At 35.4% G+C, this 19,333-nt stretch overlaps 1 protein-coding gene and 1 pseudogene across 1 annotated transcript in view; one reads left to right on the forward strand and one right to left on the reverse strand.

Moving 5' to 3' along the window:
• The window catches only part of RUFY2 (RUN and FYVE domain containing 2), a 78,900-nt gene that overhangs the window by 23,475 nt on the left and 36,092 nt on the right, over positions 1-19,333 (reverse strand). The window contains 10 exon segments of the mRNA XM_055080956.1: positions 2,673-2,792; positions 5,223-5,320; positions 7,595-7,762; positions 8,607-8,723; positions 8,861-8,962; positions 10,945-11,014; positions 13,908-13,973; positions 14,773-14,834; positions 15,028-15,151; positions 17,070-17,171. Coding sequence (XP_054936931.1) covers positions 2,673-2,792; positions 5,223-5,320; positions 7,595-7,762; positions 8,607-8,723; positions 8,861-8,962; positions 10,945-11,014; positions 13,908-13,973; positions 14,773-14,834; positions 15,028-15,151; positions 17,070-17,171 — 1,029 coding nt within the window.
• Positions 17,564-19,333, forward strand: part of LOC102993916 (60S ribosomal protein L35a-like) — a 4,954-nt pseudogene continuing 3,184 nt past the window's right edge.

Genomic DNA, 19,333 nt, shown 5'->3' on the forward strand with positions numbered 1-19,333 from the left:
CGCGGAGCGGCTGGGCCCGTGGGCCGTGGCCGCTGGGCCTGCGCGTCCGGAGCCTGTGCTCCGCGGCGGGAGCGGCCACAGCAGGGGGAGGCCCGCATACCACAATAAAAAAAAAAAAAAAAAATACAGTTTATATTTTACCTCCTCTGAAAAAAAAAAAGAATATGCGTGAAACAAATTAATGAATAGGAAGTTTTGAAAGGAAGAAAGGAAATTTTGGAAGGGAAGAAGAGTCAAATGGAAATCTTAGAACTGAAAAATGAAATAATCTCACTGTATGGTCTCAATAGGAGAATGAAGATGATGAGGAAAGAATGAATGAATTTCAAAACAGAACAATAGAGATTACCTGATCTGAACAACAGAAAGAAAACTGACCGAAAAAAAAAAAATAGTGTCAGTGTCCTGTGGGACTATTAAAAAAAAGATCTAACATTCATGATATCAGAGTCCCAGAAGAAGAGGAGAAAGCAGGTGGAACTGAAAAAAAAATCTGAAGAAATAATGGCTGAAATTTTTCCAAATTTGGCAAATATAAGCCTAATGATCCAAGAAGCTGACAAAAGGCAAAAAAGGATAAATCCAAAGAAGGAATCTTGAGGGTAACAAGAAGAACAATGATTCAAATGACAGTCTACCTTTCATCAGAAACTACGAAGACCAAAAGAAAGTGACACAACACTTTTCAAATGCTGAAAGAAAAGAACTGTCAACTCAGAATTTTAAGGATAGTCTGAAAATATCCTTCAGAAATAAAGGTGAAATCAAGACATTCTCAGATGAAAGAGAACTAAGGAATTTGTTGCCAAAAGACCTACCTTAGAAGAATGGCTAAATGAAGTTCTTCAGACACAAAGAAGGAAACTTGGAGCATCAGGAATGAAGAAAGAACAATAGAGAGTTTTCTAAATTATGTTTAATGGTTGAAGCAGAAACTATATCATTGTCTGATGTGGTTCTCGATATTACATAGAGGAAATATTTAAGCAAATTATATTGTAAAAAAGAGAATGTAAAAAGACCTAAGTGGAGGTAAGGCTTCCACACTTCCCTCAATATAGTAAAATGCTGATACCAGTGGTGAAAAGTTGCAGATATATGATACAATGTCTAGAGTAACCACTTTAAAAAATCTATACAAAGAGATACACTAAAAAATACTATAGATAAATCAAAAGGGAATTCTAAATAATGTTCAAGTAACCCATGAGAAGACAGGAAAAATTGAATAGAGGAATGAAAATACACAAAACAGCAGATTTAAGCTCTAACATATCAACAATTATACTAAATGTAAATAGACTAAATACATCCTTAAAAGAGAGATTGGCAGAATGGATAAAAAACATGCACTATAGGAAACTTACTTCAAATATAATGATACAGATTAGGCTGAAATTAAAAAGATAGAAAATGTAAACATTAATCTTTTATTTACTACATGAAAACATTAATCAGAAGAAAGCAGGAGTGGCTATGTTAATATGAGATTAAAATAGACTTCAGAGCAAATAAAACTACCAGAGACAAAAGGCACATTATATAATGATAAAAAAGTCAATTCACCAAGAAGACACAGAAATCCTAAATATGTAGGCACCAAACAACAGAACTCAGAATACAAGAAGCAAAAACTGATAGAACTAAAAGTAGAAATATACAAATCCACAATTATAGTTGGGATATTTCAACAAATCCTCTCTTGATAACTGATAGAACTACTAGACAGAAAATCATCAAGAATAGAAAAGAACTTAAAAACACCTCAATGGATTTAAAGGTAGCTTAGTAAGTTACACATCATACATGGTATGTGATCTTGTTAATGATCTGTTAAACATAATATTGGGTTAGCCAAAAAGTTCGTTCGGGTTTTTCTGGAACATCTTACGGAAAAACACGAACAAATTTTTTGGCAACCCAATATATAACTCTTTATTTTCTATTGTTGTTTTGCTGTTTTCTTTAATAACAAACTGGTACATATTTATTGGGGAAAAAAATATTGATGTTTATAAAGTAAAAAGTAAAATACGCCTGTCAATTTACCATCACTCCCTTGAGATAATCATTTTCCAGAATCTGTATTCTTTAAACTTTTTTCTATGTATATGTAAATACACACATATACAGTTTTAATTTTATAAAAAATGGGATAATACTTAGCATACTGTCTGCAACTTACTTTTTTCAACTCAGTGACATATACTGACATCTTTCCTAGCTGGTAATGTATAGATCTATCATACGAAGTATTAATAAAAATGTTTTCAGAAAATATCACTTTCTTTGATAACATAAGTTCCTTTGAGTTACAAAGGCCTATTATACTCAGTATCTAGAAACATAATGGCCATCAGATTAATGCTGAACAACAGCAAAAAGAATAAAACTCTCCTTGAGCAAGAAGATAGCAAGACAGTTGAAAGTACTCTATAAACAATAAAGGGAGCAAAAACATAAGTTTTATCACAATTATGCTTTCTAGTTTTCTTTTTTTCTTTTTTCTTGGAAGGAGAACTCCACAACCTAGCCAGCATCGTTAAATAAATAAAAATATAGGTTGAAAAAAAATATATATGTATAGGTTGTCTACCATTATGTGCAAAAGAATGGGGGGAGGAAGGGGGGAAATTATGTTAATACAAGTATTTATTTCCAAATATACTCACAGCTGTTTCTCCTTTTGGGAGATTTGTTTCTGCAGACCGTCAAATTTACTCTGGCATTCTTGTAGATATTTCTTGTCCTCATCTTCAGTGTCCATTTGCGCCTTCTCTGCTTGCTGCAATCTGGTGTAATTCAAATCAACTTTGGGTAAAACTGAGGCTAGAACTAGGGTGTAAAAGGGTGAAGAAGACAAATAAAAGAAAAATGGGGAAATAGAAACATTTCTAAATGAAAACAAAGTTTGAGGGAAAACTCACAAACTCAAACGTGAAAGAGCCACACAATGTCTAGAAATTGTTTTGTGATTTTTTTTCACTATAACACATAATATACCCAGAATACTATCTTCAAATGTGCTTTATTTCTTGTTCATAATTAACAATGCAAAGCAATATAGCCTTTACCACTTATGTAAAGCATAATGAGTTAACTTTCAAAGTATAATACGTGTGTTACTGCCTTTTTACAAAACCATGAAAAGTATAGTACTTATGTCTACACTAGGTGAAGAAGCCACATTGTTATATATTATGCTAGGATGTGTATGCTAGGAATCAAGTGTGCTACAAGGCCAAGAGCAAAGACCTGCAATTACTTCAAATAACAGCCAAGTCCTCCCTATAGAATCTTTATACATTTACTAAATTATGCCAATGTTCTGTGTGTGTGTATATGCGTTTTAAGATTCAAAAGAATTTATTACTAGTTGGCAACATTCTCTAGAGATCATTTTTGTTCCTTATCACTGAATTTTTTAAATTAGCTTAAAATGTGAATTTCTTTTTTTCTGCTTTTATTTGTAAGTCATTGCTTCTCCCTGTGCTTAGCTCCACTCCCTGCCTCCTATGGCCATCTAGGATTTCTTAGATTTAATGTCACTACTTTTATAAGAAAACATCTCCCAAGTATTCAAGGGACATTAAGTCCTTGTAGGGAATCAAAAGAGAAATTTCTATTCAACTAACCAAAAAAATTACCTCTTCTTTTCTTCCTTAAAACCGTGCCAATGGCGCAACCCTCACACATTTCAAAAGTATAAAGGCCACTTCCAAAAAAAAGAGAGTAAGTGTAACATTCAAGTTATCTCTAAATCTAAATTTAAATTTAAAATATTAAGATGGAGAGATGGGAGACCCAAGCTTTTCTCTAAGGGTACAGAAATGAAAATAAAAGTCAGAGTGAGGTAGGCCTTGAAGTTGTGCTATCACAGAAGAGGGCTAAGGGGAACTGGAATATCAAGGAGCTAAAGCATAAGATGATGGCCAATCTGGGTTATAAACTATTTTAAAACATAGTAAAAAATCAGTAAAGGAGCTAGTAGGCAAAGAGTGGGCCAATGGAGAAAAAAGTCTGTGCCAACACATTGTGAAACCAAAGATTAACTTATTATTAAACAATTTTTATATTTTCCATCAAAAAGTAGCTAAAAAGATAAAACTGCATTCGAAAATTCTGACCTTCAAAGGGTCAATACTCAAATAAGCCCTTGTGCACAAGGTATGAGGAATTTTTGGAAATCCAAGTGCACCCACTCTGCTTTATGGCAGTGTATTACCACAGCAGCTGATCAAGAAGTGTACAGGGTTCCTAATACCCTTTCAGAATACATAATAGCATAAATTCTTTTTCAATTTAATATATTATAAAATTGTTGATTCTCTGTTAGTCTGTTTGAATACAAGTGGTTTTCAGAAAGATATATCTTTGACCAGCTTGTACTGGTCCTGAGTGTCACTGCTGGCACATTTCACCAATGACATTGCAATTGTTCTAGTTTGAGTTAACAAATCATTGTCACTTCATAATGGAATGGACAGAAATCAAAAACAGAAAAAGGTAATAAAGATGTCCAAAATGTAAAAATGGGGATAAAGAAAACAAAAAAGAAAAAAGAAGAAAGAGGATGTCAATAAAAGAATATTCATGTCAATAAAGCATTAATAGTTATGTTTTTCATAAGTAGATTCAAAGAAAGCAATGATAAGACATATGTTGACACCAACATGACAGGTCAATGGAAATACATTACACTTTCCAACAATAAAAGTGAAAAATGCCAATATAAAACAATTCAATTTAAACAAAATTATTTCCTGGGTTAGGTTGAGGGTCCTAGCTCAAAGAAACACAACTAAACTGCCAACTCAGAAATCTTGATTTCACATAAAGGGATGGTGAATGACAAGGGATATGACAATCAATATGCATGGAAATCAATCAGGGATAATTCCACCATGGATTTTGTTCGTTTTTCACTTTTTCAAGGTTTTTGTTTGTGTATTTGTTTTATGTAATACATTGAACCAAATGAAACTGCCGATATTAGGCCTTTCTAAAAAATCTACAAAATGGCAAGTTCAAATGAATCAGGCTAATATAAAGCAACTTGATTCCATGCAACAACCAAAACAAAAAAGGCAAAATTCTGCTGGGCTTTAAAAAAAATTCCTAATCTAAATTTTCCTAATGATCTTTGTGGCAGGTATCAGAGTTGAATAAAGAAAAGGGGGGTAAAGAAAGGAAAAAAGAAACTAAGACTGGAAATGCTGTACCTTTGTTCCAGCTGCCTCATGGCGGCAGTAATTTTATTGGTTTTTTCTTCTAGTCGGGCAATTATTTCATTTTTTTCTTTCAAATCAGCTTCAGAACCCTATTTAGAAAAACATAAAAGCTACAGTGGTTTTGATTTTTAAACCTGAATATCTATAAGCTTTGTATACCATTTTGCTACAGGATTGTTACTTTGAAATGAGCAGAGTTTATTTGTTGATTAAAATACTCCTAGATGCACCCCTATGTTCGTAGCAGCACTATTCACAATAGCCAAGACATGGAAACAACCTAAATGTCCATCAACAGATGAATGGATAAGGAATATGTGGTACATAAATACAATGGAATACGACTCAGCCATAAAAAAGAAAGAAAGAATGCCATTTGCAGCAACATGGATGCAACCAGAGATTATCATACTAAGTGAAGTAAGTCAGAAAGAGAAAGACAAATACCATATGATATCACTTATATGTGGAATCTAAAATATGGCACAAATGAAACTATCTACGAAACAGAAACAGACTCACATACAGAGAACAGACCTGTTGTTGCCGAGGGGGAGGGGGAGTGGGGGAGGGATAGACTGGGAGTTTGGGGTTAGTAGATGCAACATATTACATATAGAATGGATAAACAACAAGGTCCTACTGTATAGCACAGGGAACTATGTTCAATATCCTGGGATAAACCATAATGAAAAAAATATAAAAAAGAATGTATATGTGTGTATAACTGAGTCACTTGGCTATACAGCAGAAATTAACACAACATTGTAAATCAACTATACTTCAATAAAAAATAAAATAAAATAAAATACTCCTAGATATAAAGCAGTACTACTACAACTAGTCTTCATTTAAAATGCAATAAAGGGAGAATTCCCTGGTGGTCCAGTGGTTAAGACTCTGAGCTTTCACTGCCAAGGGAGCTGGTTCAATCCCTGGTCGGGAAACTAAGCTACCACAAGCTGTGCAGCAAGGTCAAAAAAAAAAAAAAAAGTAATAAAGGAAAAAAACCCTCAGCCTTCAATATTTTCAGAAGATGACAGAATAAACTCGTGTAAAATATGCTATTTTTTCAAATTAAATTGTAAAGGGCTTTTGCCAACAAGTCTACTTAACAGCAATGTCACTTTATTAGAAAACCTGTAACAATTATAGTAAAGCATTTCAATCAAAATTAAATCTCTTAGGACTATATTGTGTAAAGAAGTTTACAAAAATGTCTTGCACATTTTGACTGAATTTTCCCAAAAGATTTAAGCTTCATCTGTTAATCTGTCAGCATTAAGAAACAAACTCGGGGGGCTTCCCTGGTGGCGCAGTGTTTGCGAGTCTGCCTGCTGATGCAGGGGACACGGGTTCGTGCCCCGGTCCGGGAAGATCCCACATGCCGAGGAGTGGCTGGGCCCGTGAGGCTAAGACTCCACGCTCCTAATGCAGGGGGCCTGGGTTCGATCCCTGGTCAGGGAACTAGATCCCACATGCTGCAACTAAGAGTTCGCATGCCGCTACTAAGACCCAGCACACCCAAATAAATACATAAATAAAAATATTTTTAAAAAAATAGGGCTTCCCTGGTGGCGCAGTGGTTGAGAGTCCACCTGCTGATGCAGGGGACGCGGGTTCGTGCCCCGGTCCGGGAAGATCCCGCATGCCGCGGAGCGGCTGGGCCCGTGAGCCATGGCCGCTGGGCCTGCGCGTCCGGAGCCTGTGCTCCGCGGTGGGAGAGGCCACAACAGTGAGAGGCCCACGTACCACAAAATAAATAAATAAATAAATAAAAATAAATAAAAAGAAGAAACAAACTCAGATAGGTAATTTTTTTGTTTGTTCTTTGACATTGCTACATTTCTTCAGCTTCCATTTAGGAAGTCACTGGTTTTTACTACCGACATGGCACAATTAAAATGGGCTCACCTCTTAAAAACCGAATCTTTCATACAAACATTCATTTTCAATTTATTTTTTATTTATTTTTATTTATTTTTTTTGGCTACATCACGTCTTAGTTGTGGCACACGGGATGTTTCGTTGCGGCATGCGGGATCTTTCGTTGCAGTGTGTGGGCTTCTCTCTAGTTGTGGGGTACAGGTTTTCTCTTCTCTAGTTGTGACGTGCAGGCTCCAGGGCGCGTGGGCTCTGTAGTTTGCGGCACACAGGCTCTCTAGTTGAGGCGCGTTAAGTCCAGTATTCGTGGCGCGAGGGCTTAGCTGCCCCACTGCATGTGGGAACCTAGTTACCCGACCAGGGACGGAACTGCATCCCTTGCATTGGAAGGTGGATTCTTTACCACTGGACCACCAGGGAAGTCCCTCATTTTCAATTTATATAACAAGAAGTTCCAAGAATTTAAGAACATTCCTTACCTGCAACTTTTGATACATCTCTATGTTAATTGCTTTAACTTCCTCTAGTTGTTGTCGAAGGCCTATCAGCGTATCTTGTTTCTCATGGATATCTTTCTCCAACAACTTCATGGCAAGTTCAATCTCATGTTTCATACTAACTTGTACCGCCAGCTCATTCTCCACATCCTGCAATTCAATACAGCCTCAATTCACACACTGCTTCAGGATGTCAAAGTCAGATACACAACAGTTAATGACAACAAAAATGAGTTACTATTTATTATGCAGACTACTCCTTTTGAGTTATAAGCCCCACTGTAGGGAATCAACTAGGCCCTATAAGAACATTCTAAATATTTTCAAATGCATGTTTTGTTAAATGAAAGCATTTTCCACATTATATTAATTATCACTATTTTAATGGCTAGAGAATTATGTATTCTTATAACTCATAAACTCAGTACTAATTTTCCTTAAACAAAGAAATGAAGTAGTCCATATCAGTAAAGGCCAAAGATAAATCAAAAATCCCATTTCACAAACAGTTTTAATTTCTTCTCTTCAAGAATTTTACATCAGAAGGATCCTAACATTAAAGACAAAGAGCAAAAGGGATGGAAAGGCTGGCAACACTCTCTTCTTGACCTGGGTTGGTTACACAGGTATTTACGTTATAATCCAACAAGCTACATATTTGTATTTTTCTGTCAATATTTCATAATTTAGAAAGGTTAAAAAATAAGTTAATTTTAAATATGACTTTACTATTTGAATATTGATATCCGAATACATCATTCTATTCTATTTTTCGTAATGCTGGTCACAATCTACTCATTTCACAAACACAGACTGTAACATAGTTTAAAAACACTGTTTAAAAAACACTGACACAATGGGAGTCTAAAGAATTTGAAGGGACTAAGGGGATCAGATTGCTATCCCACACCAAGGAAGATAAGGCTGATAGAGATTTTAAGTGGTGCTTAAGGGTAAATTATCATTTTACTAATGTAACTGTAATGTAACCTACTTGTCTTAACTGAGATTCATCTCGAAGCTGCCTTCTGGCTTCATTGTACATTTCATCTAGCCCCTGCCTAGAATGCTTATATGTTTGAAGCTCAGTTTCCACATCTACTTTGGTAACCTAGGAAAAAAACATAAAACTTTTAATTCTATAATCACTATTAATTAATACAGCACAGATATATCCAGTCTATGCAAAAGTCCAAAAAGGGCTATTTCTGATGCAAGACAATCTGTCTGCAATCAATCTATACTTACTTCTAGGTGCTGCTGTGTTTTCATTAAAATCAATTTATTTTCACTTCGTAGTTGATGATTTTCTTCTTGGAGTTTAATGATATTATTCTTTGCTATTGCTAACTAAAAATAAAACAGGGGCAAGAACAAAAGATTTTAAACATCTTTATTTATACTTGCTTTACAGGTTATGTTCATGACTATAACAACAGAAAATAAAATTTGAAAACTTGTAAAATGTCTCTCACATCTACAGAAATTTTCATAAGAAAAATGTGCTCCTATTATCCCAAGATACCAATTAAAGAAATTATACTCTTATTTCTATTTCCTTTTGTTAGCCAGTCAAATCGTATGTTAGTAGAAACATATTGCTTATCTGATTTATAATATGTCCTGAATACAAAGTGCATGAGTAAGCATATGAAGAATTATATGGTAAACAGTAAGACTGTAAAGACTTGTGTAAAGACAAAAACATCTATAAGGAAAGTTCTGCTATTATTGAAAATGTAACACAGACATTCATGATAATCAAATAGGACACCCTTGTGAAATCTGGGCATGCTGAGTGACTGACGATCACAAATATGAGACAGCTCTCACCCTCAGAGTTAAATATGAATGACTAAGTGACTTGGCTCTGAAGCCTAGAATGAAAAGAGGGATCCTAAGAAAGAAAATCAGGAACTACTCCCCAGTGTTGGCTTGCAAATAAATTTCTGAACACTTGGTCAGAAAGGCAACTCGAACTTCACAGTGCGCCTATTATGGTCAAGAAGAGGCACAAACTAGTGAGGAGCTCTCTCTAATGGTCCCAATCTATCAAACTATCAAATGGTCCTAAACTATCAAAATGAAAATGCAGTCATGCAAACAGTCATGTGCTTCCTGGTTTGGGAAAACTAGGCCAGTTCTAAAAGAAATATGAATTTTAATTAAAATGTAGAGTAGGGTTCATAGCACTAATAACAGATTCCTTCCTCTAGCCTAAATAATTCTGAAAATGGAAAGCAATAATTCTTTTTTAAAAAATTTATTTATTTTTATTATTTATTTTGGCTGCACTGGGTCTTCACTGCCGCGCGAGCTTTCTCTAGTTGCAGCAAGTTGGGGGGCTACTCTTTGTTGCAGTACGCGGCCTTCTCACTGCGGTGGCTTCTCTTGATGCGGAGGACGGGCTCTAGGCTCATGGGCTCTAGAGTGCAGGCTCAGTAGTTGTGGCACATGGGCTTAGTTGCTCTGTGGCATGTGGGATCTTCCCGGACCAGGGCTTGACCCTGTGTCCCTTGCATGGCAGGCAGATTCTTAACCACTGAGCCACCAAGGAAGTCCAGAAAGCAATAATTCTATGGTTAGATAGATTAAAAAAAAAAAAAAAAACTTATCTCAAAAGCAACTTTACAAATAGTATAAAAAAGAGACCTGAGGGAGTTCCCTGGTGGCCTAGAGGTTAGGATTCGGCACTGTCACGGCTGTGGCCTGGGTTCGATCCCTTGCTGGGGAACTGAGATCCCACAAGCTGTGCGGCATAGCCGAAATATTTTTTTTGAAGTTTTTTTAAAAAGTTAAAAAAAAAAGAGAGCTGAGATAAATTTCTGGTTCTGAAACCACCAGACAACTACTTCAACAATGCAGGAAACCAGAGCACATGGGGTGAGTTTTACACATGGGAGGGTGGAGAAAGGGCGTACATGATCATGGAGTGATGCTTGTAAGGAAAAGTAATCTGAATAGGAGAACACGAGGGACAGGATCATTTTAATGGTAATTTCTAACTATAGGTGATACAGGTCATCCAGATTAAAAAATGAGACTCATGGTTTATTTATAGAAGAGTTGTATGCATTTCATCTTTGGGGCTCATTTCTAGAAGCTGAGTATCTCAAACAATTCACAGATTCACCTAAGAATTTGCCGGAGAATACATGGTTTCTTTAGAACTTATGATCATCAATTACAACTATACTATTAGTATTCCATCATAATGATGAAAATGTGTTTGTGTGTGTGCGTGCACACTTAATGCATTCATACTTAAAATGGAAAAGGATCACCAATACTAGGTCCATGAAAGGCAATTATCCATGGCTATGTGACAATACCTCTTCAATCAGCTTAGTATTTGACTTTTCTAAAGAGTCAACTCTTGAATGGAGACTGCTGACTGTGCTGCTGAAATTAATAAAGAAAAAACTCATTCAGAATCACACAAACTCACAAAGGCAAGAAAAAGTATGTTATCCTGGACTCATCATGTTGACTGACATGCACCAACTGCCTTGTCTAAATTTTTGATTGTGGGAAATTTCATTAAGTTGGAGAACTTGATCTGACTAACAGAGCAATAAAATCTGTAGCAAAAGAATAAAATTTTCTATTAAAATTCCATTTGATGCTGCTCATTTTATTTTATTTTTTTTTTTGTATGCAGGCCTCCCTCTGTTGTGGCCTCTCCCGTTGCGGAGCACAGGCTCCGGACGCGCAGGCTCATTGGCCATGGTTCACGGGCCCAGCCGCTCCGCGGCACGTGGGATCCTCCCAGACCGGGGCGCGAACCCGGTTCTCCTGCATCGGCAGGCGGACGCGCAACCACTGCGCCACCAGGGAAGCCCTGCTCATTTTATTTTGCTGTCTTCTTAGGGTCCTTCTTACATTTAACTTATAACATTTAGGAATTAAAATTCCACACAAAGATTACTAAATATTGTTAAAACTAAATTCAAAATTATTTAAAATTTAGGATGAATTTTAAATGTCCACTTTATAATTAAGTGGCTTAATGAAGTTTGTAAATAGTGGTCTTCAACACAAGCTCCATCTGTTCGCCCTCTCCACTTTCATAATAACTTAAGGACCTCCAAAGTCACCCATGGTTTGGGATATGTAAATATGAGACACCCAGCATCAGGTATCCAATCAGCCTGCAGCTAAGCAATCTTTCTGCAGCTAACTCGTCTTTCAAGGATAGAGTCAAAAGTCAGGTTACAATACATGAACGAATTTGTTCTGTGCATTTTTACTTAAATCGATCAAGATTGGACATTATTGTACATTTTACTGAGTCGTTTTTCAAGGCCTGCTTGATTCTACCATCTCAAACTTTCTCTAATAAAATGAAATACGCTGTATACGTTACAGTAAAATCTATAATAGATTCAACAAATTTTATACTAGCCTCAGAAATAAGTAATGGCATATTAGTTTGATGAAACAAGAAAAATGTTTTTCTACTCATATTAAATCATTTTAAAAATACAATCATTCTTAGGTAAACAACTTGAATTTTTCACAAACAGCACAAGGGTATCCTGATGGTGATATGTAATAAGTACAGGACTAGGAGATGGAAGACTAAGTTTATAGTCCCTGCTTTTCTACTTTCTAATTGTGTCACCTTCAAAGTTGTAAAACCTTTCTGAGCTTCAGTTTCCTTATCTATAAAATCAGACAATGATATTTGCCCTACTTTTATGTGAGAATCAATGAAATAATAATCAAAAAGCACTTTTAAAAACAATAAACCCTCAACAGTTTTTTTCTTTAAGTGAAGGATAATAAGTGAGTTCTATTTCTTCTGTTTTCTATACTTTTGAAATATTCTAAATGTACAAGAACTACTTTCTAAAGAGACAAACAATAAAAATATTAATACATAAAATATACAAAAGTAAGGTACCAGTATTGCTGTAACTGAATAATACACATAATTGAAAAGGGAATGAGAAAGCTCTTCTGAACTGAATGAAATAAACTCTAAAGATAAACAGTTGAGTAAGAATAGTAAAGTACAGACTAGTGTAAAAAGTATGCTACCCTATGTATCTCTGGAGGCATACACAAGAACCTAGTGTATTAATTACTCCTAAAGAGGGAAACCAGATGGTTGGAGATCAGGGAAGAGGGAAATTTTTCATTTTATGTTCCTTTTGAAGTTCGAACCATGTGACTTACCTATTCCCAAATAGTGAATAAAAATTTTAAAGTAAATAAATAAGCAGTACAAGGTTGCATTCAGATATACAATCTCAGAAATACAAATTACAAAATACACATATATATGCATATATTTCCTATGATACCAATTATTAAAACTCCATGATAAAAAAAAAGACACTGATATAAGATCTTTCTTCTCTCTCCAACTTCAGAGAGAAAGCAAGAGTTACAATTTATTAGTTTCTTTTTCTAAAATGGGAAATGTATTTTCTGATTGTAATGCATGTTTATGGAGTGAAACTCAGAAAATACAGAAAAGTATAAAGAAATTTAAAAATTATTCATAATATCACCCAGAGATAGCCATTTTTGAATTATTCCTCTTAGTTAATGAGAACAGTCTGTTTCTAACAATGTAGCAAATATTATTCACTATACCTGTGCTATCTGGTATGGCAGCCATAAGCCACATGTGGCTTCTCTGAATTGAAATGTGCTGTAAGTGTAAAATGCACATTGAATTTTGAAGACAGTACAACAAAATATATAAAATATCTCATATTTCATGTTTCTTTTTTATTTTTTTAATGTGGTTACTAGAAATTTTAAATTACCTTTGTGACTCACATTATATTTCTACTAGACAGAACTATACTATACTATTTTACATACAAGATCTCAGAAATTCTTCCCAGATAGAGTATTCACTAACAGCTTCAATGACCAGGTGACATTGTAAGGAGAAAACTTCCACCATGGACGATGACAGTCACACTGACACGTGAAGTCCTTTGAAGTAGGAAAAATGAATTTTTGAACCACCAAAATGATATAAACTTTCACCCTATCTAGTCTTTTTTTCTCAAGGGTAGAGGGATAAGTTTGAAATTCTATTTTTAAATGTCTCTGAAGATTCTATTTAAAAATATGACTCTCATTTTCTGCTGAAAATCAATTATTTCCAATAATTCTCTGTATTCTCAATTTCCATTCACTCTCTATCCCCTCAACCCCTTTTCAAAGATGCTTAGAAAAAAGGAATAGGGTTAAGATGACCTGATGGGGGGAAAAAAAAAACCTAAGACAACATCCAAAATGTACTAAGTATCCATGTGTCCATAATACTTACTTCAGTTGTCTATTTAATTCTTCAACATAATTCTTCTGGTCTAATATGGCAGCAATTTGAACATTCCTAGAGGAGGGGAAAAAGTAGTTTTGTGCTAACTGGAAAGGTATTTACTGGGTGACCAAAAAAAAAAAAAACACAAAAGATCTAAATCATCTAAAATTGTTGTTAAACCATAATGGTAAAACAACATTATCTTGCCTTTAAAATAAAATTCAAGAATCTTTATAATCATATAGCAGCAAGCTGTGTACTAAATAACTATAACTTTTGTTAAATAAATTACTTGCTAATATTAAACAATACCATTAGTATGTTTTTAAATATTTTTGCATTTATTTTTTTAAGAAATATATTTGACATATAACATTGTGTAAATTTAATACTGTGAAGTGATTGCCGTTATGTCTTAAAATAAACCAGCATTTGTAAGCTTATGAATAATAAGCTTTCATTTCTTTTTATCACAGAAACAGAGCTGACTATTAAAATGGGTCTCCGGGGAATTCCCTGGCAGTCCAGTGGTTAGGACTCCACGATCTCAGTGCCAAGGGCCCAGGTTCGATCCCTGGTCGGGGAACTAAAATCCCATAAGCCGTGCAGCACAACCAAAAAATAAATAAATAAAAAATAAAATGGGTCTCTGAACTACTGGTATGACCAAAAGTCATACTTCAGATTAAAACCTCCTTCTAAGTGATTTTTGCTTTGTAAACCGTGTAAATGGAAGTGAAAACAAAACAAAGCATGAACTACACAGAAAAAAAGGAAATAAAAACCACATTGCAAATAGATGGACCTCATACTGATTTGTAAAGAGCTACGTATAAAATACAACATGTGAAATAACTTATGAAAATCATACCTTTCTTTATTTCCAATATCGTCTTCATTCTTTAAATACATAGAAAAATCAATCACTCCAACCTAAAGTAAATAAAGTTATTCTTATTTAGAGGGTGGAAATTCTAGAAGTACCTTTAACATACAACTGACTTTCATCCTTAATTTTTCTCTAGTGTTTAACAGCACTGTTTACAACTTAGAGTAATATCTGGATCAAAGAGGAACAGTACAAACTGAAAACACTCTGCATTTGGCACTAGTCATTCTCACTTACTTGTGAGTCTAAATCCTCTCCCTTTACACACAGATTAGCGTCTATCACATTCAGGCCAACCAGCAGCCCAACAATTACTGCTCCTTCTTCTTCCATCATTAGTGCATGATACTCATAGAATTCACTGTGAAAATTAAAATAATAAAAATCTTAAATTACAAATTTATTTCGAAAACTAAATTTTAAAATCTCAATACCTTATTACAAGAGTGGAACCAATATAAATTAGGTAACTTGAAATTAGCCTTTCTATATGCAAATAACTTAAAAATTTGAGATTTAAATGTCTGTAAAGAAAACATAAAAGAAGCGGACTGAAGGAGATAAAAGAGGAAAAAGAATTTTGAGAGAAAGAAAAGAGAAGCAAACAGAGATTTTTTTTAAAAAGGGGGCATCACTGAGGCCTGGAATGTTTGTGACTCTCAAAAGATACAGTGACTGCTGCTGATCTGATTACGATAATTTTTAGTACAGTTGAATTTTCATCCCAGGACTTATTAAGACGCTTAGGATAAAGACTAATGTGGGGAAACGAACATAAGAAACATTTCAAGTCCATTTTCAAGTCAATGCATTTGGTATATCTATTTCAAGCGCTCTTAATAGATAAGCATTAAAGATATTTATGGATATCTAGATCCCAAAAAATGTTCAAACAAGAGACTTGTGAAAGAAATAGGACAGCCTAAAAACTAAGACTTGACAACTAATACTCAGAAAACTATTTATCACTGTCTCATGCCTTCCTCAAGAAGTCCCATGTATATTACTTAATCACCTTAATTAACCTTCAGAATATCGTTGAGAAATTGAAGATGTTTAAAGCATGGTCATTCTCATTTAACAAATGGGAAAACCAAGATGTACAACTGGAGTCACAAGTAAAATAAAAAACAACCAGGGACTTCCCTGGTGGTCCAGTGGTAAAGAATCCGCCTTCCAGTTCAGGGGATGAGGGTTTGATCCCTGGTTGGGGAACTAAGATCCCACAAGCCACAACTACTAAGCCCACGTGCCTCAACTAGAGAGCCCACGTGCTGCAAACTACACAGCCCACGTGCTCTGGAGCCTGCACACCACAACTACAGAGCCCAAGTGCTCTGGAGCTCACACACCATAACTACAGAGAGAAAACCCACATGCCACAACTAGAGAGAAGCCCAAACGCTGCAATGAAGAACCTAAACTCCGCAACAAAAAAGATCCCTCATTCCACAACGAAGACCCGATGGAGCCAAAAATAAAAATAAATAAATAAATTTAAAAGAAGAAAACATTAAAAAAAAAAAAAAAAAGACCAGATTCTCCAAAATATCACAGAGGCACTCTAAGAGAACAAGGTCGAATAGAGGGGCTGCCATGGGCCCACTCCCTATGAGAACTGATATCCTTGCTTTGAAAGTCTGTCTTAAACATTTGGCCTTCAATTTAAACTGATGGTTTAAAAAACACCCACAATACAGTCAAAGCAGTAGTTTGGACATTCAAGATCTAAAAAGAAACCTCCTGAATTAAAGCCCCAAATTCCAATACAATTTTTATTCATAGAATTAACTGTAATTTAGGAAAAAATTAAAACTTAGAAATATGACATATAAATTTCCACCTTGTCAGCCAATAAAAATCTTACAGTATTCATTTTTTAGGCTAGTTCTTTTTTTTTTTTTTTTTGGTATGCGGGCCTCTCACTGCTGTGGCTTCTCCTGTTGCAGAGCACAGGCTCCGGAGGCACAGGCTCAGCAGCCATCGCTCACGGGCCCAGCACCCCCGCGGCACGTGGGATATTCCCGGACCGGGGCACGAACCCATGTCCCCTGCATTGGCAGGCGGATTCTCAACCACTGCGCCACCAGGGAAGCCCTAGGCTAGTTCTTGATCCACGTTATGTCCCCACCATGCTTCTCTATCTCATTTTGCTCCTTTTATTTTATGCCATCGTAATGTATTTTACATATCCTTTCATACTATATCTTCAATCCTTTTTGGGAAACAGGATATAAATGAAATAAAAAATGAAAATGAACATGATTTAATGGTAATACCTCAAGAGATCCCTTTGAATAATTAAGCAACGCAGGTAGTCAGCCATTTTTTTTTGCATGAGGGCTAATCGAAGCCACGCTCTTGCACGACCCAGGGGGGTCCTGAAAAGCAAAACCCAACAGTCAGAAAAGAGCCCCAGCCCAAAGATTATAGACTACATCTTCTATCTTTGTTGAAGTACACATTAATAAAGAAAAAAGGCAATTTATCATGGTTTTATCTTAGTTTCTAGAGCTTCAAGTCAGCTCTTTGAGCATGCAAACCAATCCCTCGGAGCTTTTTAAGTCTCTAAGATAAATCTGCACCTACAGGACATCTAGGTACCATTTTATGCCTTGGAAAAAATGACTCTCTAAATAGTGAGGGTATTTCCACAAGAAATATTTTATCAGAATAGGCTTAGCCCTCTAAATATGATTATGCAAAATGCATCAATAAAGGCAATATAATGCTCTCAAAAAATAACTGATATTATACCTGAACTTTAAAAATCATGACAAAGCTAAGAAGGTATCTAGATGCTAATTAATTAGAAAGAATCACTGCTTGCTATTTTTCAAATGTTTTTTTTTATCCAGTTGTCATTTAAAACATTAAATCTCCTCTTTAACGTGGAGGCCTGATGGGAACAGAACTTCTAAAACAACAAATTTGTCTGAAAGGCTGTGGACCAGGCCATTTTTGCTGGCTATAAGCAGTGTTTCTGGGACAGAGGGAGCACACAGCTCTTCTTAAAACTGAAGGTATCCTGCAACCTTACCAAATACGTTGATTAGTTCTAGTAGTTTTCTGGTGGCATCTTGAGGATTTTCTATGTATAGTATCATGTCATCAGCAAACACTGACAGTTTTACTTCTTCTTTTCCATTTGTATTCCTTTTATATCTTTTCCTTCTCTGATTGCTGTGGCTAGGACTTCCAATACTACATTGAATAACAGTGGTGAGAGTGGACATCCTTGTCTTGTTACTGATCTTAGAGGAAATGTTTTCAGTTTTTCACCACTGAGAATGATGTTTACTGTGGGTTTGTCATATATGGTTTTTATTATGTTGAGGTAGGTTCCCTCTATGCCCACTTTCTGGAGAGTTTTTATCATAAATGGGGGTTGAATTCTGTCAAAAGCTTTTTCTGCATCTATTGAGACAATCTTACGGTTAACAATGAAAGATCAGAAAGAGAAATTAAGGAAACAATAAAAGAATAAAATACCTAGGAAAAAACCTACCTATGGAGGCAAAAGACCTGTACTCAGAAAACTATAAAACAGTGATGAAAGAAACAAAGATAACAAACAGATGGAGAGATATACCATTCTGCTAGATTGGAAGACTCAATACTGTGAAAATGACTATACTACCCAAGGCAATCTACAGGTTCAATGCAATCCCTATCAAATTACCAATGGCAATTTTCACAGAACTAGAACAAAATATTTTACAACTTGTATGGAAACACAAAAGACCCCGAATAGTCAAAGCAATCTTGAGAAAGAAAAATGGAACTGGAGGAATCAAGCTCCCTGACTTCACACTATACTACAAAGCTACAGTAATCAAGACAGTATGGTACTGGCTCAAAAACAGAAATATAGATCACTGGAACAGGATAGAAAGCCCAGAGATAAACCCACGCACATATGGTCACCTTATCTTTGACAAAGGAGGGAAGAATGTACAATGGAGAAAGGACAGCCTCTTCAATAAGTGGTGCTGGGAAAAATGAACAGCTACATGTAAAAGAATGAAATTAGAACACTCCCTAACACCATACACAAAAATAAACTCAACATGGATTAATGACCTAAATGTAAGGCCAGACATTATACAACTCTTAGAGGAAAACATAGGCAGAACACTCCATGACATAAATCACAGCAAGATCCTTTTTGACCCACCTCCTAGAGTAAGGGAAATAAAAACAAAAATAAACAAATGGGACCTAATGAAACTTAAAAGCTTTTAGACAGCAAAGGAAACCATAAACAAGATGAAAAGACAACCCTCAGAATGGGAGAAAATATTTGCAAACAAAGCAACTGACAAAGGATTAATCTCCAAAGTATACAAGCAGCTCACCAGCTCAATATCACAAAAAACAAACAACCCAATCCAAAAATGGGCAGAAGACCTAAATAGACATTTCTCCAAAGAAGATATACAGATGGCCAGCAAATACATGAAAAGATGCTCAACATCACTAATCATGAGAGAAATGCAAATCAAAACCACAATGAGGTATTACCTCACACTGGTCAGAATGG

The sequence above is a fragment of the Physeter macrocephalus genome, chromosome 20 (genome assembly GCF_002837175.3).
Source record: "Physeter macrocephalus isolate SW-GA chromosome 20, ASM283717v5, whole genome shotgun sequence".
In the NCBI taxonomy this organism is placed as follows: Eukaryota; Metazoa; Chordata; class Mammalia; order Artiodactyla; family Physeteridae; genus Physeter; species Physeter macrocephalus.